The sequence below is a fragment of the Palaemon carinicauda genome, chromosome 7 (assembly GCF_036898095.1).
Source record: "Palaemon carinicauda isolate YSFRI2023 chromosome 7, ASM3689809v2, whole genome shotgun sequence".
NCBI lineage: Eukaryota > Metazoa > Arthropoda > Malacostraca > Decapoda > Palaemonidae > Palaemon > Palaemon carinicauda.
Window position 1 is genome coordinate 87,464,198 of NC_090731.1, and position 19,265 is coordinate 87,483,462.

A 19,265-nucleotide genomic window follows, 5' to 3' on the forward strand; every position below is an offset into this window, starting at 1 on the left:
GGGAACCACCATCGCTCTTCACCCTCAAGACATCAGGGAGGCAGGACCTCTGTCTACATCTTTCCATAAGGGAAGGAAACCAGAGCCCTTTTTACTAAAGGTAAGGTGTCTGATTTTGAGATTCTCAATATCCTTACCCAACCTTATCACACCCCATTTTTCCTTATCCTCTAAAGAAGTCCTACCCACTGAACCTTGTATCCTATCCCCTATACCCAGAACACGTGTGCCGTTTAGTCCTAGTTTTGATTAATTCACCCTGTGACAGTGTTGATTCCCATGTGTAACGTTTAAATCCCTAAGCTTGGCATTTTTATTTAATTTGCTTAAAAGTTTTAACCACACGACTTCATCGTGTTCCAAGCCGGTAGAAGTAAGTGTGCTGATAATAATTCAATTTATTTCCCCCTTCCAGGGAACGTGATTGCTGTGCTGGAGTTTCATCCACGGTCCCCCCAAACTCCATCCGAAGCTCCTCGTGGCATAAATTACAATATAAATAATTAGCTGTTGTGCTCCCCTTTTCTTTTATTAATTTTTATTCAAATGTTATTGTAAATACATATATTTGTCAGTATTCATTGTATTATTGCTGACTGGCGACCTTTACCATTGTTATTTGTTTTGTTATGGCCCCTGAGTCCCTTAAGCAAGGCCGGACTCGAACCAGTGGCCCGTAACAATATATATGTATATATATATATATATATATATATATATATATATATATATATATATATATATATATATATATATATATATACATATATATATATATATATACACACACACACACATATATATATATATATATATATATATATATATATATATATATATATATATATATATATATATATATATATATATATATATATATATATATGTCCCACTTTTTGTGCTATAATAATAAACTGTCCCCATTAATGGAATAGTACTGATATTTTCTTTAATTTTGCGATTCCAGGGAAAAGTATGATTATTAAAGGTAAGTAGAAAATTTTTTTGATTGATTTTTGGATTCTCTTTTATATACACACATATATATATAAATATATATATGCATATATATATATATATATATATACATATATATATATATATATATATATATATATATATATATATATATATATATATATATATATATATATATATGAAATGTCCCGCTTTTACAAACAAAATCTGGTCACATTACAGAAAGGAAGACTGAGGCCTACGCCTACGCATTCTTCATTAGAATCTCTAGATTAAAAAAATGTCCCTAGGTACAATACACAAAGAGAAAGGGGATCCTGATCACCCAAAAACAATTTTTAAGCACAACAGTGTAGCCAGTGCTAACAAATCCAGAGAAGACATTTGAAAAAAGAAAAAAAGAAAAAAAAAAAGATCTAAAAATAGAAAACAGACCTGACATATGGAGTGGGGAGCACATGTTCCGTGTCGGCTTTTAAATTGAAAAAGAGCTTCTTAAAGTTAAGGAGTAACTTACGGAGTAACTTCAACATTCCAGCTTCCAGGGACATAAGCAATATAAACACCAGTGTAAATTTATTAAACTAAAACTGCCTCGATTACAATACGAATGATTACTGAAAATGACTGCAAAAACTAGAATGCATACCAACCCACATTATCCACGCAACATGACCTACCTTAAGTCTCTTGACTACAAGAAAAATTAAAGATAAAAAAGAATGACCATTCCTTTTTTGAAAACTTAGTGAAACTTATACTGTGCAGAATTTGTTGACAGTTTCCTTGCCCATGTTATATTTATCTTGCCAATCGTGGCAACTTGCTTAGGAAAATGACATACTGTAAGCACAGTGTTCTGGCTTATATGGGATGGGAAAGAATGGATTAGAGATAAGAAATTGTCATTTGAGATTTGGTAAGGTATTGTAGCTAACAATTCTAAGTTAATAACTTATGATTCAAAGGTAAGGTTTTCTTTCAGTGAGACAGTAGTTTCTTTAACAATATGAAATCACAATAGAATTTTACTGACTTAAGACAACTAGTGCACGTGTCTGTTTGTGAACTCAAAAAGATTAAAAGCAAAGACTTAGGTAAGGATAGAATTTTTAAGAAGCTTCCACATGCTACGATAAAAGTAGTTTTAAAAATATTGATATTTCTCTAAATTGCATGTTTCTATGGCTAAAACCATTGTCCTTTGTTGTTCCATTGTAAAGACATGAACAAATCTGCTCAAAATATCTTGTTCGTGTAAATTTTTTTACTAGAATATATAAAATAATTTAAAAAGTAAATTGCTAAATACTGCATTTTCACACCACATCAAGTCAATGAAAAACAGGTAAAACTCACTGTAACAATTTCCAGCATCTCTTGCCGGCTGATGTATCCATTGCCATCTAAATCATACATCGAGAAGGCCCATCTTAACTTCTGTTCTAGTTTGCCTCTGGATGTGACAGAAAGTGCACACAGGAACTCCCTGAAGTCTATTGTACCATCTCCATTTGCATCAAAGGTCCGAAACACGTGCTCCGCAAACTGCTTGGGAAGGCAAGTGATGAAGAGTTGCACACAATCTAGTCAAACCTCGTTTGGATCGCCCCTTATATTTTCCAACTTAATTTTTTTTAAAGTTAATTTAAAGAAATTACAACTGAAAAACTTACAATTGAAAATACATCAATGCCAATTTACCATGGCAAAAACTAAAGGCAGAAAATCTAAGAAATTATAGAAAACACAAAATAAACAAAATCAAGAAATTGGTAGTCTCTTTAACCTTCTCTTAGTTATGTGATTCCATGCTTGTTACTCACTGTGAGTTAATAGCCAGAATATTAAGGGGTTTTAGGGAACGAGGTTTGACTTCTAATAATTTGGCGTCACTTAGCCAGGATACAAAGGTAAGGTATACAAGGCTTCTATGCAATCTAAATAATTCTTAATCAATAATTCATTTACAATAATCATATAAACACTATCTTCCATCATTTTTTCAAGAGATTTCTTAACATATATAACAATAATTGGAAATCCTCGTGAAATAATTACATCATGCAGACTGTATTACCAGAAATTCTTTAACAAATGCATGTACAGTATTAATATATAAAGCCTGTATGTTTTGCAGGGTTTCTATTTTAAGAATAATTCTTTTTAAATACCAAGATTTTAAAAAGTTTCATTTAGAAATAAATCTATATAGATATTTCAACAACTATTGTTTTTTTAGGAAAAAATTAATTCGTTTTATTCTGAAAGTTGGAGAGGTAATTACTACACATGCAATTTAGTATAGTTGAAAGAGTTAGGGTTCATTTGTGACACACTAAGAAAACCATTTCTTTATAAATAATAACAGCTTTCAAAGCAAGTTTAGTACTTTAGCTCATTTCCTCTTTAGAGTATAGGAGTAAAAATATAACAAACTATTAAGAAGGAGTTATAAAATTTTTAACCTCACAGTGAATTAATCTATAAGTATAACTTTACAAATAAAAAAGAGTAAAAAAAAAGCTAATGAAGTTTTCATTAACAAAGATTTAGTATTTTGTACACTTCTTAGTCACAAAATTTAATTTCATTTAGTAAGATGAAACAAAAGTTGCTAAAAAAGTTTCTTGCTTGCTTTTGGAAAGACAAAATTTTCATTATTGTATGCAAATCAAAAGAATAAAAATTGACAGTCATCCAAACACTTTAAGAATTCTTTTTCCTTCATTGGCTATATAACATTTGCCATATCATGAGCCTTATTGACCCTTTAATTCCAAAGTATTACTATCAAGGCTGTTAAACTGAATTGTTTATCAGGTGTTGCGTACATTACTTAAACACTCAATATAATGATAATAAAGTGGCGCTTATACAATTTACCATTTCAATAACAGCATTTCTTTGTTTCAGAAAGGATAAGCCAAAAATATTTTAATGATATTTTCCTTCATATCAATTAAGAAAATGTTTTTTTTTTTTCATTTACTTCTGATATAAGATGAATATTCAGTCTAAGAGTAGTCATCATGGTAATAATTTTGTCGCCGTTTGTAATAAAAGATATTTTCCCTTATCAACGTAAAGGTCATTACATTTTTAAATGCCAAGTTTTTCATGAACTACATAGCAATTAAAGTTTTCTTTCACCAAGAGCTAAATAACTTGGATAAGTACAATACCCTCTTCTTCTTTCCCACCATTATCCTACATCATGGGTTTGCTTGCCTGACGTGCCCTCTCTAATGCCTTCTATCAAAGGCATTCTCTGCCTCCCTCTTGATCTTCTTCTCCCAAGCCCTCCTCACTCCCTCTCCATCATTCATCTTCAACACATACCCACACCTTCTCAGTAGCTACCCTCTTATCACCTCTGTAATCCTCACTACACCCGCCACTCTTCTTATTTCATCATTTTCGAATCTTTCATGCAGTGATATTCCCATAATCTACCTTAGCACTCATCTCTCTTCTCTCATGCTTTGCTTCCTTTTTTTCGTTATAAAGACCATGTTTCCGATCCATACAATAAGACTAGTCTTGACTTTTAGCTTAATTGACATTTTCTTATCTCATACCACTTCCAATACTTCCCTCCACTTCCCCTAAGCTGCTTTTATACTATTCTCAACTTCAGCCTCAAATCTTTCATCCTGACTTATAGCAGATCCAAAGTATCTGAATTGTTCCACATGTTTTATAAAGAAGCTTCTACTTCCATGCATAGCTATCCTGTCCCTACATTCCTTACTGCTCACCACAGTCTCAGCCTTACCCGCATTTACTCTTAGGCCACACCTCTCCAAAGTCTCTTGCCACTCTACAACTCTTCTCTGTAAGTCTTCCTCATTTTCAGCGGTAATCACCAAATCATCATTCCCACAACTTTTCATCTCATGGTCTCTTCACTTACACATCCATGACCATCACAAATAGAAACGGACTTAATGCTGACTAATAGTGTAATCCAAGACTAACTTCAAATGTTTCTGTTCCTCCAACAGCCGTTATTACTTTGGTCATTGTTGTTTTGTACACCATCTCTACCATTCTTATTCGAGACTTTCTTCTTCCTCAAGCACCAAAACATCACTTTTCTTGGTATTCTATCATAAACCTTCTCTAGATCTACAAAATCAGTATTGCTGTTTCTCAATCCTTACAGTCTCTCTCAATCTCTCATCTAATATGCTCTCAAAAACTTTCAACCCATCCTCTGTTAGTTTAATTCCCCAATCCATACATCACCTTACTGTTTAAATATGAATACCATTAGACTCTCCTCCCAAACGTCATGCATTATTTCCTCTTCCCATATTGCCCTTAATAAATATAGCATCCATTCTTCCCTACCAGTAGCTATTATCTTGACCATTTTAAATTGAAACTGAGGGGCCTGGTGCTTTGTCATTTTTCATTTTACTCAATGCTTGGATACAAGCACAATTAAGGTCAACAAAATTAAAATCCTTTTTCTATTCAGTGTTCCTTTTCATTTCATGAGAGAATAGTGTAGCAAAGTACCGCTTAATTTATGGAATAAACTAATATATATTATTACAAACACAAAATAGATAATGATTAAGGTCTAGTACTTTAATATACTGTTTTACATGATTTCATGGGCCATACTACGGGTCTCCATCCTGTCACTTCCATACCTACTGATTTTCCAAACCATCTGTTTCCAATCCTTGCATGTAGGCCTGTAAGTGTATGTATGTATGTATGTATGTATGTATGTATGTATGTGTGTATATATATATATACACACACACACACACACATATATATATATATATATATATATATATATATATATATATATATATATATATATATATATATATATATATATATATATATATATATATATATATATATACATATATATATCATATATATATGTATATATATTGCATACCTGTCTCCCAATGCAAACCATTTCTGTAAAAACATTTGCATATCACATCCTGTTTTTGTCTATGTACATACATACACCTTAATGCTTAAAATAGTTATTGGTAGAATTAAGCCAAAAAGAAAAGTTGTGAAATCCATAATAGAATTTGAAAACAAGGAATCCCCTCTAAACTATAAAACCACCTGGTTCTCTTCATCACCCGTCTCGCCCTACCTTGCACCTTCCCCTTATTCACCAACCTTCCTTACTACAAGAAATGTAAGGTTATGTTTTCATGCATTTATCTACTTTTAAGGGGTTAAAGTGCTGTGTGGTCTTCAAGGATGTTCCTGTGAAAGGCTAGAACAGGGAATCCAATATGCCATGATTATCAAAGAAATGCTTTCTCCCCTGCTCTAGGGCCAGTGTATCAATGTGCAAAGCACAGCTTAATGTGTAAAGGGGAGATCTCACAAAATCAGGGTCATTTGAACTTGCCACACAACCTTAGTAGATGCAAGTTGTCTACTGTGAGTGATGTTATGCATCACAGAAAGGAGTCATCCTCCCAATCTTCGCTGGCGTACCTATGTCACAACATACCATCAACCACCATTCCCTTCTAGTCTTCCAAGATGTAAACAAGAGTATCTTTGTGTGATCAAATCACTTCAAGAATATAATCAAGTTAAGTACCTGTATTCAGTTTTTTCTTCCTTTTGTGGTTCAAATAATGAATATAAGTAAGCTTGGTTAGCTTTGGCATTCGAGTAATTGCGTTTGTGTGTTTCGTTTACTAGAATTTCATAAGTAAAGTTACTGTGCTAGACATTTTGTCTCCTAGTAACGTTAAGAGGGGTGTTCCAATTATTACATTCAGTTATGAAAAACGCTGGAAAGTTAACTTGGGGCATCCACACCTTGGTTAGGCTAGCATAACCTCATTGGAAACTGCAGTCCGTTTCGGGGTTAAAGTTAGCTGAATCCCGCGTGAGTGTTTATTAGCATTATAAGTGTGGTAAGGTTAGCATTGAGTCAGGATTAGTCTACTTATTCAACCGTATCACATTGGCTCTTTAAAGCCTATTCTTTAAACAGTATTCCCACATACATGATTGTATTGGACTACTTCCTATTTTAGGAAAGGAGGGGGGGGGGGGTAGATGTTCCCATCCTCCTACAATTGGGTATATTATCAAGAGATGAGGAGCTGACTGGTTAGTCAGCTGTTCTTATAGGTAGTCATCCTCCCATAGTCCTCTGATATGGGTATTGGAAAGAGAGAAGAGAGTTATGATAGAATCACATATGATGTGAATCCTTTCCTATTCTAAGACTGGGTAGGCTCACTTTAGTAGTTATTCTCTTGATCTTTGGCTTGATAAACCATGAGTTTACATGATATTGTGTTTAGGATGAACCGTTGCCTGTCTTACTGAAGTGAATATCTTAGATGAATGGGTAATTGTGTTGTGAGTCCATCTCTCTTAGTTTGGTGGTCATTATAGGAAAGGGTTGGGAGACTTATTAAACCCTTCCAAGAGAGTTTATGATGAGGATTTTTCATTTAAATCATTTTATTACAGACGAGTGTCATTAGGCTTGGATGCATCCATGTTAAACATAACTCAGCCAACCAGAAATGGGGTTACGAGTGTTGTCAGGTGCATTGTGATTGTTCTGTTGATTGGGGAAGGTCTTGGGACCCTGAAAAAATCTTTTTAATTTATTTGGAGTGGATAATTTCCACTTAAAATTCGAAGCCTGAGACAGAACACCTAATGGCCAAGGCTGTTTTCCTCCTTTCTATATGGGTGAAAGGATTTTCTAAGATTGTGCATTCTCCTGAGTATTTACCCAACAAGGAATGCAGAGATCTCATGAGTCCTAACATCCCAATTCCAGTAGGTAGGGGTTTCCCCTATACATGTTGTTGACTTTGGTTCCGTGGATGATCTAGACTCTGCAGAGAAGGAGACCTTACTACTGGGATACTCAGAGGAGCCCTTGGGTTGATGAAGGAAGTATCCCTTCTGGGACATCTCAATGACCACTTCACTACCTAGGTTGGATTCAGGTCAGGCATCCAATAAGCAGGATAGCGGTCTGCCTGGATTTGCCAAGCTTGCATCCCTAGTGGATGCCTCGCTGATAGCTAGAATAGTCGAGGCATTGATCCACTCCCTCTATGGTCAGCCCACTCAAGATGAGGCCCTTCCTGGTACTTTTTGGCCTGCCTTCTGCCTCCTCCCGACTCCAGTCTGGGGATTTGGCTGTGGCTGGGCCTTCTAGTTACCAGCTTCCAAGGAAAGCTCGTATGAGAGCTTTTGCTTCCAGTTCTTTGGATTCGGCTATTGATGGCCCTTCAGATTGCCAGCTTCCAAGGATAACTCCAGGGTGGACTCTTTCTTCTGTTCCTGGAAACTCGACTGTAGCTGGACCTTTGGGGTACCAGTTTCCAAGGGACGCTCCAATGGGGTCTCCTATTTGTTTCTAGGGATTCTTCTGTGGTTGGGCTAGCTTCCAAGGAAGGGTCTAGGGGGCTTTTCCTTCTGTTCCAAGCCATGAAGGCTCGGTAATAGGGAGGGGCTTCTGCCATGGATGTTGATGTCCAGATCACCTTCAGGCTGTTATCTGCTGGGGAATCTTTGGAAACGGGGGCTATAAGAGGATCACAGATGACCACTTCAGTGGTAGCCAAACTATTGTGTTAGCCCGTCTACAAAGCCTTGCAGAACTTTATTAGGATTAAGTTCGGGGTAAGGCATGGCTGCTTTTGATCTGGAGAAAGTGGAGGTAGAGGAATTTTTTGTACAGTGATCCAATGGGAAAACTGCTCTTCCCCCAAGCTCTTGTGGACAAAGCCAAAGCCAATGTGGAGGTAATGGCCCCATCACTTCCAGAGAATAGAGGAAAGGTTTTTGGGCCTTCCTTAAAATGAATAAAGTTTCCTCTCTCAAGTTAACAATCTATGGGATTCAGCAACAGGCTCAAAAACATCCCACTAACAGTCTAGTTCCTGTTTCCTACAACAAGCCTCGTCTCACACCGATGTTTCATTGAGAAGAATAAGGACATTAGAGTTACCCCTCCCAAGGTGAGGCCTTGCCCCATGGCCAGATAAACTTGGTTGTAGAGCAAGAGGAGGTCACTGGAGATTTTTCAAGAGAAATAGGGAAGCCCAAAACCAAATAGAGGCAAGGGATCTCATCAAGAGGAGCATTGGATTGTGGATCCTCTCCATTGTTTCGAAAATGTTGGGCCTTTTCTCAATGGGCCCAAAGTGTAGCCTCAATGGTTGATCATGGATTATAACCAAGGGATCTCTACCTAACCTTTTTGAATAATTATTGAATGAGTAATAATTGTGCATTAACAATACATTTCCCAACTACCTACAAAATATACGGAGCAGTAAGAATGTATATAGCTGGGTCTGCATAAAAGGTAGATTCAAACGTGTCACAATTTAAGACGACCAAGGCTCTAACTATCAGAATTTTTTAAATCATACAGAGCTACCAATGACTGCTGTCATATAAAACAGTTTTAACAGAACCTCTCAAGCATGCCTTTGATGTGGATCTCAACTCAGACATGATTCATAAGATCAACAAGTCCTTTCCTTAGCATAGACCATCTCCACCCACTCCTGTGGTTTCTTGGTCTCTGAATGGAATTCTTGAGTTTTTGGTTGGGTTGGATAGCCTTTACAAAAAGCTATATTTTGATAGTTTCAATTTTGAAGCATGATTCAATAAACTGGTGGCCTTTCAGAGGGACCAGGAATTCATTACAATATCCCAGGTCATCTTCTGTTCCGGACTCTAGGTCTATTTCATTCACCAAAAACAATAAGCTTTTCAGAGAAAGGATCCGCTTTAAATCTCGGATCTAGAATCAGGGGATGGCAGCCTCTACATAATATCAACCTTAAAATTATATTTACAGAGATGCATGTCTTCAGAAGGTAATCGGTTTCAAAATATCCACACCATCAAGCACTTTCAACAGCGGCTATCAGTATTTTGATGACCTACATATTTAAAAAGGCTGACCCTATCGACATCCCTGAACACCACGATGTGAAAAAAATTGCCTCCTCCCTTTGCTAATGTGCAATTTCAGGACACCCAAAGTTTTCCAGGTTGATCTGAGCATAGGTTGTTCATTAAACACTACCTTAAACAAATTGAAGCAGTACAAAATTCATGCACGATACTTGGTGCATTAGGGTAACAGATAACAATCCTTATTGCTTGTTCCCTCGTAACCTTGTTGTCTTGAGATGATAATCCTTATTGCTTGTTCCCTCGTAACCTTCGTGTCTTTGAGACTCGAGGTTTGTTATTGCTCCCGTGTATGTTTTAATTAATAAAGTTCCTGTGTGAAGAACTGACGCCTCTCTCTCGCCCCTGGGTATTATATGGTAGCAGAGCGTGTTTTGAGGGACTGCGGCGATTGTTCTTGGAGATTGAATTTTACTACGAAAGATAAAATAAAATGATGAGCAGCTAAAAGTTCCCGAACATCGGGGAGGGGGAGTAATCCGGAAGTTCAGTGTGTAAGTTGCCTTAAATGTGAAGCCGTCTGTGAGAAGGAAAACCAAAGGATTTCGGCTTATGAACTGGAAAGGACATATTGGTTCTGTCGACCAGAGTGCTTCAGGGAGCAGATATCATGGATAGATGAAGAAAAATTAGTTTTGATAATGCTGAACTGTTGATAAATGGTGAGGCAGACGACCTGAGCCTGAAGTTGTTTAAGCCGAAGAATGGTAATTACGAGTCTTCACAGTAGCTTAATCCTTTTGCTGTTTTGAGTGTTTGTGAGTGCTTGGGGATCTTCAGGAAGAAACCTTGAACCCTGATGTTACTATCTACAATAAAGTGAATCAGTCATAATCGGAAATTGTTGATATATATTTTTTCCCTCACGAGGAAAGATGGCATCTTCAGAATACTCTGCAGTTTCCTTACCAGGATACATTGAAGATGAAAGTCAGCTTATGAACCAGTTGACCCGACTGGCTAACTTTGGAACCATAGACAATGCTGGAAATTTTATTTTCAAATTTTGTCATAAGTGTAAAGGCCCGGTATTGGGACATAAAGAAAATGGAGATGAGAGCAAGTGTGAAAATAATGATTTGAATTTAGGTGAAGTGGAACAGGTAAAACGGTGGCTAGAATTTGTGGACAGTGCAATAAACTATTTAAAAACAGAGCAACCAATATTTCGCACCAGAAAAACTTTCACAAAGAGTGGGATTTCGGTAAAGAAACAAACAGGACAATGTATGAAAAGGAGTGATATGGATGAAAGACTAGACAAATTATTGAAAATCATTGAAAAAAATTTTGAGATAAACCAAGTTGGAAGTGGAAATAACCATGTTAATTTAGTTAAAAATCGGAAAGCTCCAATCTGGACTAATGGCCAGGATTTTGAAAGTTATTGCCATCAACTAAGGCTATGGGATTCACAGACAACCATTCCTCCAATTCAAAAATTTTTCGAATTGGTGGATAGTTTAAAAACAAACAAAGAGATTGGAGGATTATCAGAATTTGTGTCAAGAGAAGTTATAGAAAAAGTAAACACTAACAGTGTAACTATCATTGAAGATGTGATAAACTTGCTAAAAGGTAAATTTGAAAAAAACAATCTTGGCAAAAATGTCTGTATTGGTTTCTGAAATACAAAAATTTGAACAGAAAGATAAAGAAACAGGTGAAGAGTATCTGAATAGATTTGAGAATCTTTCAGTCAAAATGGATAGAGCAAACTTTGGATCACAATGGAAGTTATGGACTACAGTTTTGTTTTTAGATAAGTCTAAATTAGAAACAACAGAAAAAATTTCAATTATGAAATAACTAAAAAATGTAGAAGATAAAGTGATAATAGAAATATCTAAAAAGGAGTTCAAGGAACTAAAGATAGGAAACCAAATACCCGAAAAGGAATTGGACATATTTTATACAAATAGACAAAGATCTAAATCTAGATCAAATGAGCAAAGAAATAGGAGACCATACTCCTGTTCGCGAGACAGAAGCCAAAACATGAGAGAGTCAGGAAGCAGATATCAGAGTAGAAGATAATACTCTCGATCAGGAGATAGAAACCGAAACAGAATAGACTCCTTTAAATGAAGAGAACCTTCGGAAAGGAGAAGTGAAGATTGTGAAGAACTTGAAAGGAATCGGCAAGATCGTCCGATAGAGGGTGGCCGGAGCCTCAGATCAGAATCGAGAGAGAAAAGGTGTAGAAATGAATGCTGTCTGATTAGATTAAGTAACATCAGATTTGTGAGTGAGACACGAGAAGTAGAAATGCCTGAAATTTACTTCACGGATGAAATCAATGAAACTGAGATGATTATTGACAATGGTGCACCCAAAAATGTGGCAGGAATTAAATGGATAGAAGAATATCTGAAGAAAAATCAATTTGGAAAAGGACAAGTTAATGTTAAAAGAATAAAAAGAAAAAGTTCAAATTTGGACCCAAGTAAAGTTTATGAATGTCACAAAATATTTGAAGTTCCACTTATAATTAAAGGAAAGAAAAATGGAACAGAGTTCAGTAGACTACGAGTGCAAATTTAAGCTAATGTCCCTTTTTTGTGTTCTAAAGAACAACTTCAGAAATAGAGTGCCTCTCAGGATTACGAGAAAGGCAAGGAAAAACTAGTTATCAGAAGCTTGGCTCCAAACCTAGAAATAGATTTGATAACCACTAAAGGTAACCATCTTGCCGTTGTCTTGGAAACCAATAAAGAATGTAGCGAAGAAGAGATTGTAATGTTTGTCAAGAAATTGGAGAGCAATAAAGATATCAGAGTATAAAAGAGTGAAAAGGATACATCTGGTATCTAGGCATAAGGGAGAGACTTAACTCCTCCATTTGTTCACATTGGCAGGAGTAGTAACCAACCAAACCAAAAAGATTATTAAGAAAATTGTTAATGAATGTATACCCTGCCAAAAGTATAAAAAATCATTAGGTATACCAAAAGTTGCCATCCCAACCGTGACGGAATTTAATCAAAAGGTCACAGTTGACCTAAAGCAAGTGAAGGAGGATAACATTCTGTGGATGGTAGACGCCTTCACAAAATTAATAAATTGAGTTGTGCTAAAGAACAAAGAAGCAGTCACTGTTTTGCATGCCATTACCCAGAACTAGTGCGAGAAATACGGATATCCTACTGAGGGATTTTGGGCAGACAATGGATCAGAATTTCAAAATAAGGAAATGGAAAGTTTGGCTTCTGCAATGGGAATTACGATCAGGTTTGGCCCAACATATTCCCCTTCGAGTAATGGTTTGAACGAACAAAATTATTACAGCGCTGATCTAACTATGAAGAAAGTGATGGAAGAGAATGATAGAATTACATTAGATGAAGCAGTTTCAAAAGCAGCCTGGTGTCATAATAATAATATAACAGTGAAAGGATATGCCTCATTACAGTTACTCACTGAGAGAGCTGTAGTAGTTCCTGGTATAACAAGTGGAAATGTAGCCACCGAATCTTTAATCTCGGAGTCAGAAGCAGTCAGAAGACATATTGAAAATCAAAAGGAAGTGAATAAGAAGTATAGAGAAATTGAGTATGGTGAAAAGTTGAAAATTGCCTTAAACTCAAGAAATGCGTCTTTTAATGATTATCTGTATACACCTGGGGAGAAAGTATTTTACCAACACAAAGGTGGAAAAAAATGGTTTGGTCCCGCTACGTTGGAAAAGATGGAAGGGAGAAGTGTATGGATTTTAGCAAATGGAGATATGAAAAAGGTAGCTTCTTGTCACTTAAGGACTTCAGCTCATGAGAAAAAAGAAGATGAGATTGGGTCGAAGGATGAGGCAGCTCTTACTGACCAGTCCGAGAGTGAGGAAATTAACTAAGAAAAGAGAGAAGAAGCGACAGTTGTTAGTAAACCTGATTTGGCAGAAGAGAATTATGACAAAATGACCGTGAAAGATCATCTTCCATCTGAAAAAAGATCGAAGAAAAGTAAAATTATAATTATGACATTCAAGAATGGCGAGGAACACAAAGGAAAGGTGACTGAAATGAACAAACCTAACTCAAAGCGCAAATTCGTGTGCTTCATAAAACTAGAGGGAGGTAAAACTATTGAAGTTGACTTCGAAAATGAAATAAGGGACTGAAAATATCTGATTAATGAAAAAGAAGAAGAAACCGAAGTAAGAGAGACTAAGGAAAATTTCGAACTAGATAACATTGGTACTTACTGGATGAAAATGTCAAATGACGAGTGCTTGGTAGAGGAAATAACCACATATGTGGTAGAAGTTCCAAAGAGTCGTCATCATGAGCCAGAAGTTATAAACGCTAAAGAAAAAGAACTTGAAAATTTTGAGTGTTATGAAGCATTTGAAGAAGTAAAAGATACAGGACAGGAGAAAATTGGTTCATGGTGGGTCATAACTGAAAAAGAGAGACAAGATGGGCAGAAGACCAAAATAAAAGCAAGGTTAGTTGCTAGAGGATTCAAGGAAACTGAGAAACCAAAATCAGATTCCCCAACCGCCTTGAGAGAGTCTTTCAAGACTTTCATCGCAGGTATCGGCTAATGAAGGATTTGAACTGGAGAGCGTCGACATTTCAGCAGCTTTCTTACAGGCCGAAAAGCTGGAGCGTGATGTGTTTGTTGAACCACCCAAAGATGTAAAACAGGAAGGAACCATTTGGAAACTGATAAAGTCAATCTATGGGCTTGAAGACGGAAGTAGGAAATTTTGGCTTAAAGTAGACAAGATTTTTAAAGGAAGAGGAATGAAAACACTACATGGAGATAACGCTTTCTACTACCTCTATGACGGCAGATCATTACATGGTATGATTTTATGTCATGTTGATGATTTTTCGATTTCAGGAAAAAGAGAATTTGTGGATATGATCAAGGATCTTTTAATGAAAAATTTCACGATTTCAAAGATGGAGTCATCTGAATTCAGATTTACAGGGATTGATATAGTTAAAACAAGAGAAGGATTAGAAGTAAGCATGGAGGATTATGCCCAATCTATTGAGGAAATCAAAGAAATAAGGAAAATTAGAAATGACGAACCTCTAACAAGAACCGAATATAAAGTTTTCAGGAAGTATGCAGAAAAAATCCAGTGGTTGGCGGAAATGTCCGACCCGACTTAGCTATTGTTGGATTGAAAATGTCTATGAAAAATAAAGATGCTACGATCGGTGATCTAAAGAGAGTAAACAAGATAGTGAAGAAAATTGAATCAAGAGAAAGCAAAATAGAGTTCAGTAAAATAGGGAAGAAAGAAGACCTGAAAATTTATGGCCTCGGAGATGCGAGTTACAGATGTGACTCAAAGTCAATTGGGGTTAACTTGATTTTAATGGGCAACAAGAAAACTGATATAGTAGCTCCTATATATTGGAAAACAAAAACCATCAAACAAGTGTGCCATTCTGCCAAAGACGCTGAAACAAGGAACTTAACTAAATTAGTAGATGACAGTGTTTATTTAGCAAAAAGTGTTGAACAACTTATGTTTGGAGAAAAAGGAGGAAAAATCCCAGTAAAACTGTTCACAGACAGCATACCAACGCTGGAAAGTATAGCATCATCAAAACAGATAGAAAGAAAATTGTTAAGAAACGCAGTGGCAGACTTGAAGGAGAAACTAATTCATAAAGAAGTAGAATCATATAGTTGGCTGAATACTAAAGACATGATAGCAGACATATTAACAAAGGAAAATAAAGAGAGTGATGACATGGTGGAAGTCTTAGTTAAGGGAAATGAATGAAGACAATATTGTTCATTTTAAAAACGATGAGTTGAGGGTAGAAAATGTTAAAATTAAAGAGAAGGGAAACAGGTTTTAAATATATGTATAATTTCTTTTGCATTTCTTAGATATTTATGCAATGGAATGTTGTACGTTATGTAGACTGTTATAGTTCTTTTATTATGAAATGCTATTGTTTGTATTCATATTACAATGTACGTTTAGGTTTAACTTGATAACAATTTTATATTTGTCACAATATTTTATCCATTTTATTATAATCAGTAACTTCTGTATAGATCTGTTTGTTTAACGAAGTAAAACAGAAAAGGAGGACGGGGGAATAACAGAAATCAATCCTTATTGCTTGTTCCCTCGTAACCTTGTTGTCTGAGATGATAATCCTTATTGCTTGTTCCCTCGTAACCTTGGTGTCTCTGAGACTCGAGGTTTGTTATTTCTCCCGTGTATGTTTTAATTAATAAAGTTCCTGTGTGAAGAACTGACGTCTCTCTCCCCCCAGTGCAACCAATATCTTTCAGACACCCATGTGAGGTGAGTCAGACTTGTTAGTTTTTCTTCTTACTCTTGGGAACATGAGCAGGAATTGTAGGTTGGGCTTGGTGGGACGGTTGTCGTGAAATGGGCACGAGTCTACTTATTAATACTCTGGTACTTAGTCCTTGGAGACCACATAGCGCTTTAACAACAATAAAAGTTTTGACAAAGGAAAAACTTATTTTTGGGAATCCCCTATGTAGCCCGCAATACCCTCCCTCCTCCCTAGCCTTGGCCAGGAGAGTGTATCAGTGTTTGTTATACCTTTGACAGTGAATAGTAGTGGTTGAGGGTTTGCTGTAGAGCAGGTATGCCAGCAATGACTGGGATGATGGTACATTTCTGGGATGCAATGCATGACATCATCCATAGCAGATGATTTTCAGTTAATGAGATGCTGTGGCAATTTCGAATGAGCCTGAACGTGCGAGGTCTCCCATATACACACCAGGTTGCCATGTTGGCCTTTTCGGACATACAACTCAAAATTTGGCCTTTTTTTCCATGCTAGATACCTAAATTTGACCTTTTAAAATTGGTTAACCTTAAATGCTATATTTTCGGACTTTTTATATTATTAGGTTGGCCTTTTAAAGGTGCAGTTGATCAGACGTTGGCCTTTTATCATTTGGAAAATCTGGCAACTCTGATACACACATTGATACACTGACCCTCGATCAGGGGAGACAATATTTCTTTGGTAATGATGGTGTACTGGATTTTTGTTCTAACCTTTCACGAGAGCGTCCTTGGAGACCACACAACACTTTCCCGGAAATAAGTTTTTCCTTTGCTAAAACTTCTTTATTGTCTAATTTCTACAGGAATTTGTGCACACGAACCGTGAAAATTTTGTGTAAAAAAGGTTTCTAATGAGTGGTTTTTGGCCGTGCAAATTTTGTGTAAAAATGCTTTATAATGAGTGGTTTTTGGGGTCAGGCATGGATTAACTTAATTTGCAATATTTTTCTTATGGAAAATATTATATAAGGTTTTTGTATAAAGCTATCTGGAATTAAGTTCAAAAGCAAAGCTTCCTTATGCCTTCATGTATTGAACCTTGCAAGTCATATTTCTGCAACCAGCTTAAAAAATCCATAACCTACAACAATTATCTAAATCAATAATGCAAAGGGTTCTTTGAATTAATAAATAACTATTGATACTGCGGACTAAATTAGAATTACAATAAATAACTGCTTTCGTTGCATTGATGCAGCAATGTGGGATATCCAAGAATGGGAAGCTTTAATTTGTGTGAAAATAGTGCCATATAAGGCTCATGGCTGAGCGTTAAGGAAAGAAACATTGCAATTTCAACAAGGTTAAGAATATATGTCTCTATAATCATTACCTTAATGTTACAATTTACAAAATAGAAACTCCTTACGAGCTTGAATAAAAACAAAGCTTCTAAGTTATATATGATAGTATTGCAACACATGATATATGCAAGAAGTTACATGCTACTGAAGATGTAGGACATAAGACCAATCTAACATACATACAAACCCAAACATAGCAACTGTCTCCCTTGTCCAACTGTCCTTTCTTTGATATAGTAGAGAGTATTTGAAATACTTAGACATTGCTCATGTCAGAGAATCATTCCATTCTAAATACCAGCTCTTACGAATTCTGTCTACAAAGCAGCCAATGCATTTTTCTATAAAATAATTTATATATACTCTAATAACCATAATTTGTGGTGGTCGGAAACGGTTTTAAATTTATAATCGCAATTACATGTAGACTTAAAATAGGCATTCAAAATGAATATGTATTATTTCTTATCATATTTTAAGATAAAACAAAAATGAGCATGGGTTTCAGTAAAAACAAAGTATAATTTTGTTACAACGGAAAGGTACCGTAATTACTACCTTAACATTTATACACTATAAGATATATACAAGCATGGAATAAATCCATGCACAATAACATATAAATACATACAAAGGCGGAATTCATTCATACACTATCTCAAATATAGGCTACAAAGATAGAATTCTATAAAAGCCACGAAAACACACACACACACACACACACACACAAGATTATGTACGTAGAATGCCAAAAAAATTGAAAGTCTTATCTGATAAATCGCTTCAATATGACTACAGTAGACCTTTACATGCATTGCCACTCCATAAATTTCTGTAAAGTTTTATATGACAATTAACATGCTGTACATACCTTTGACGCATCACCATAAGGGAAAAAATTTCCATATATTTTCTTGAACTCATCAACAGACAAATGTCCTGTGGGGCAGTCTTTTAAGAAGCCTTTGTACCATTCTTGAATTTCAGAATCTGAAAAAAACACGTCATATCAAAATGGATGCGAATGAGAGATGAAACATAATACATTCATATTGACAGTGGTCTTTATATTTACAATAAGCACACTTAAAACTTACCTGTGAATTCTGTGTTAGAACGTAGGTCTTCCAGTACCTCTGGCTTAAGTTTGCTGTTTTGCTTGCCCATGGCTGTGTATGTATTTGGAGGGAAGAAGGAAAATGCCTAATATACTAAACTCGCCTGTCGCACCTTATGCTCTTGTTACTAACTCACAGCTGTGAAAAGAAAATCTATTATCAACGTCTTTCAAAGTGAAAACCCTGAAGGTAATAAAACAATGATCAAGATAATATTAACTCTAGCATTGGTGAGAGGATCATATATTATGGATTGTCATATCTCTCACAGAAATGATAATCAGAAAGGTTTACTTCAACTAGCTGCTGAAATTTGCCTAATGCCATAGTGAAAACAGCAAAAAAAAAATATTAAAACCTTCGTCAAATAACTAATAATTCTACCTGTCCATAAGCAAAAGACTAATATTGTATATACACAATAAAAACTGTTGCAAGCATGTACCATCAAAAGACATCTATTGAAACACTGGAGAAAATGACAAAATAATTTTATGATATAGGCCTACTAAAGTCATTAATGTTTCTAAATATAGAATAAAAACCCAGGTTACTTGGACCTGCAAGATGTAGAAACTGTGACGG

At 35.7% G+C, this 19,265-nt stretch overlaps 1 protein-coding gene across 2 annotated transcripts in view; it reads right to left on the reverse strand.

Moving 5' to 3' along the window:
• Nca (neurocalcin homolog) overlaps positions 1–18,850 on the reverse strand; it is a 76,786-nt gene extending 57,936 nt beyond the window's left edge. The window contains exons 1-3 of one of the 2 annotated variants that reach the window (XM_068376757.1): positions 18,660–18,850; positions 18,434–18,552; positions 2,338–2,526 (exon numbers count right to left, since the gene is read on the reverse strand). In XM_068376757.1, coding sequence (XP_068232858.1) covers positions 2,338–2,526; positions 18,434–18,552; positions 18,660–18,729 — 378 coding nt within the window. In that variant the 5' untranslated portion in view covers positions 18,730–18,850. Of the gene's footprint in view, positions 1–2,337; positions 2,530–18,433; positions 18,553–18,659 lie in introns of both variants that reach the window. The other variant, XM_068376756.1, reaches the window with a different exon arrangement.
• Positions 18,851–19,265: the final 415 nt, after the last annotated feature.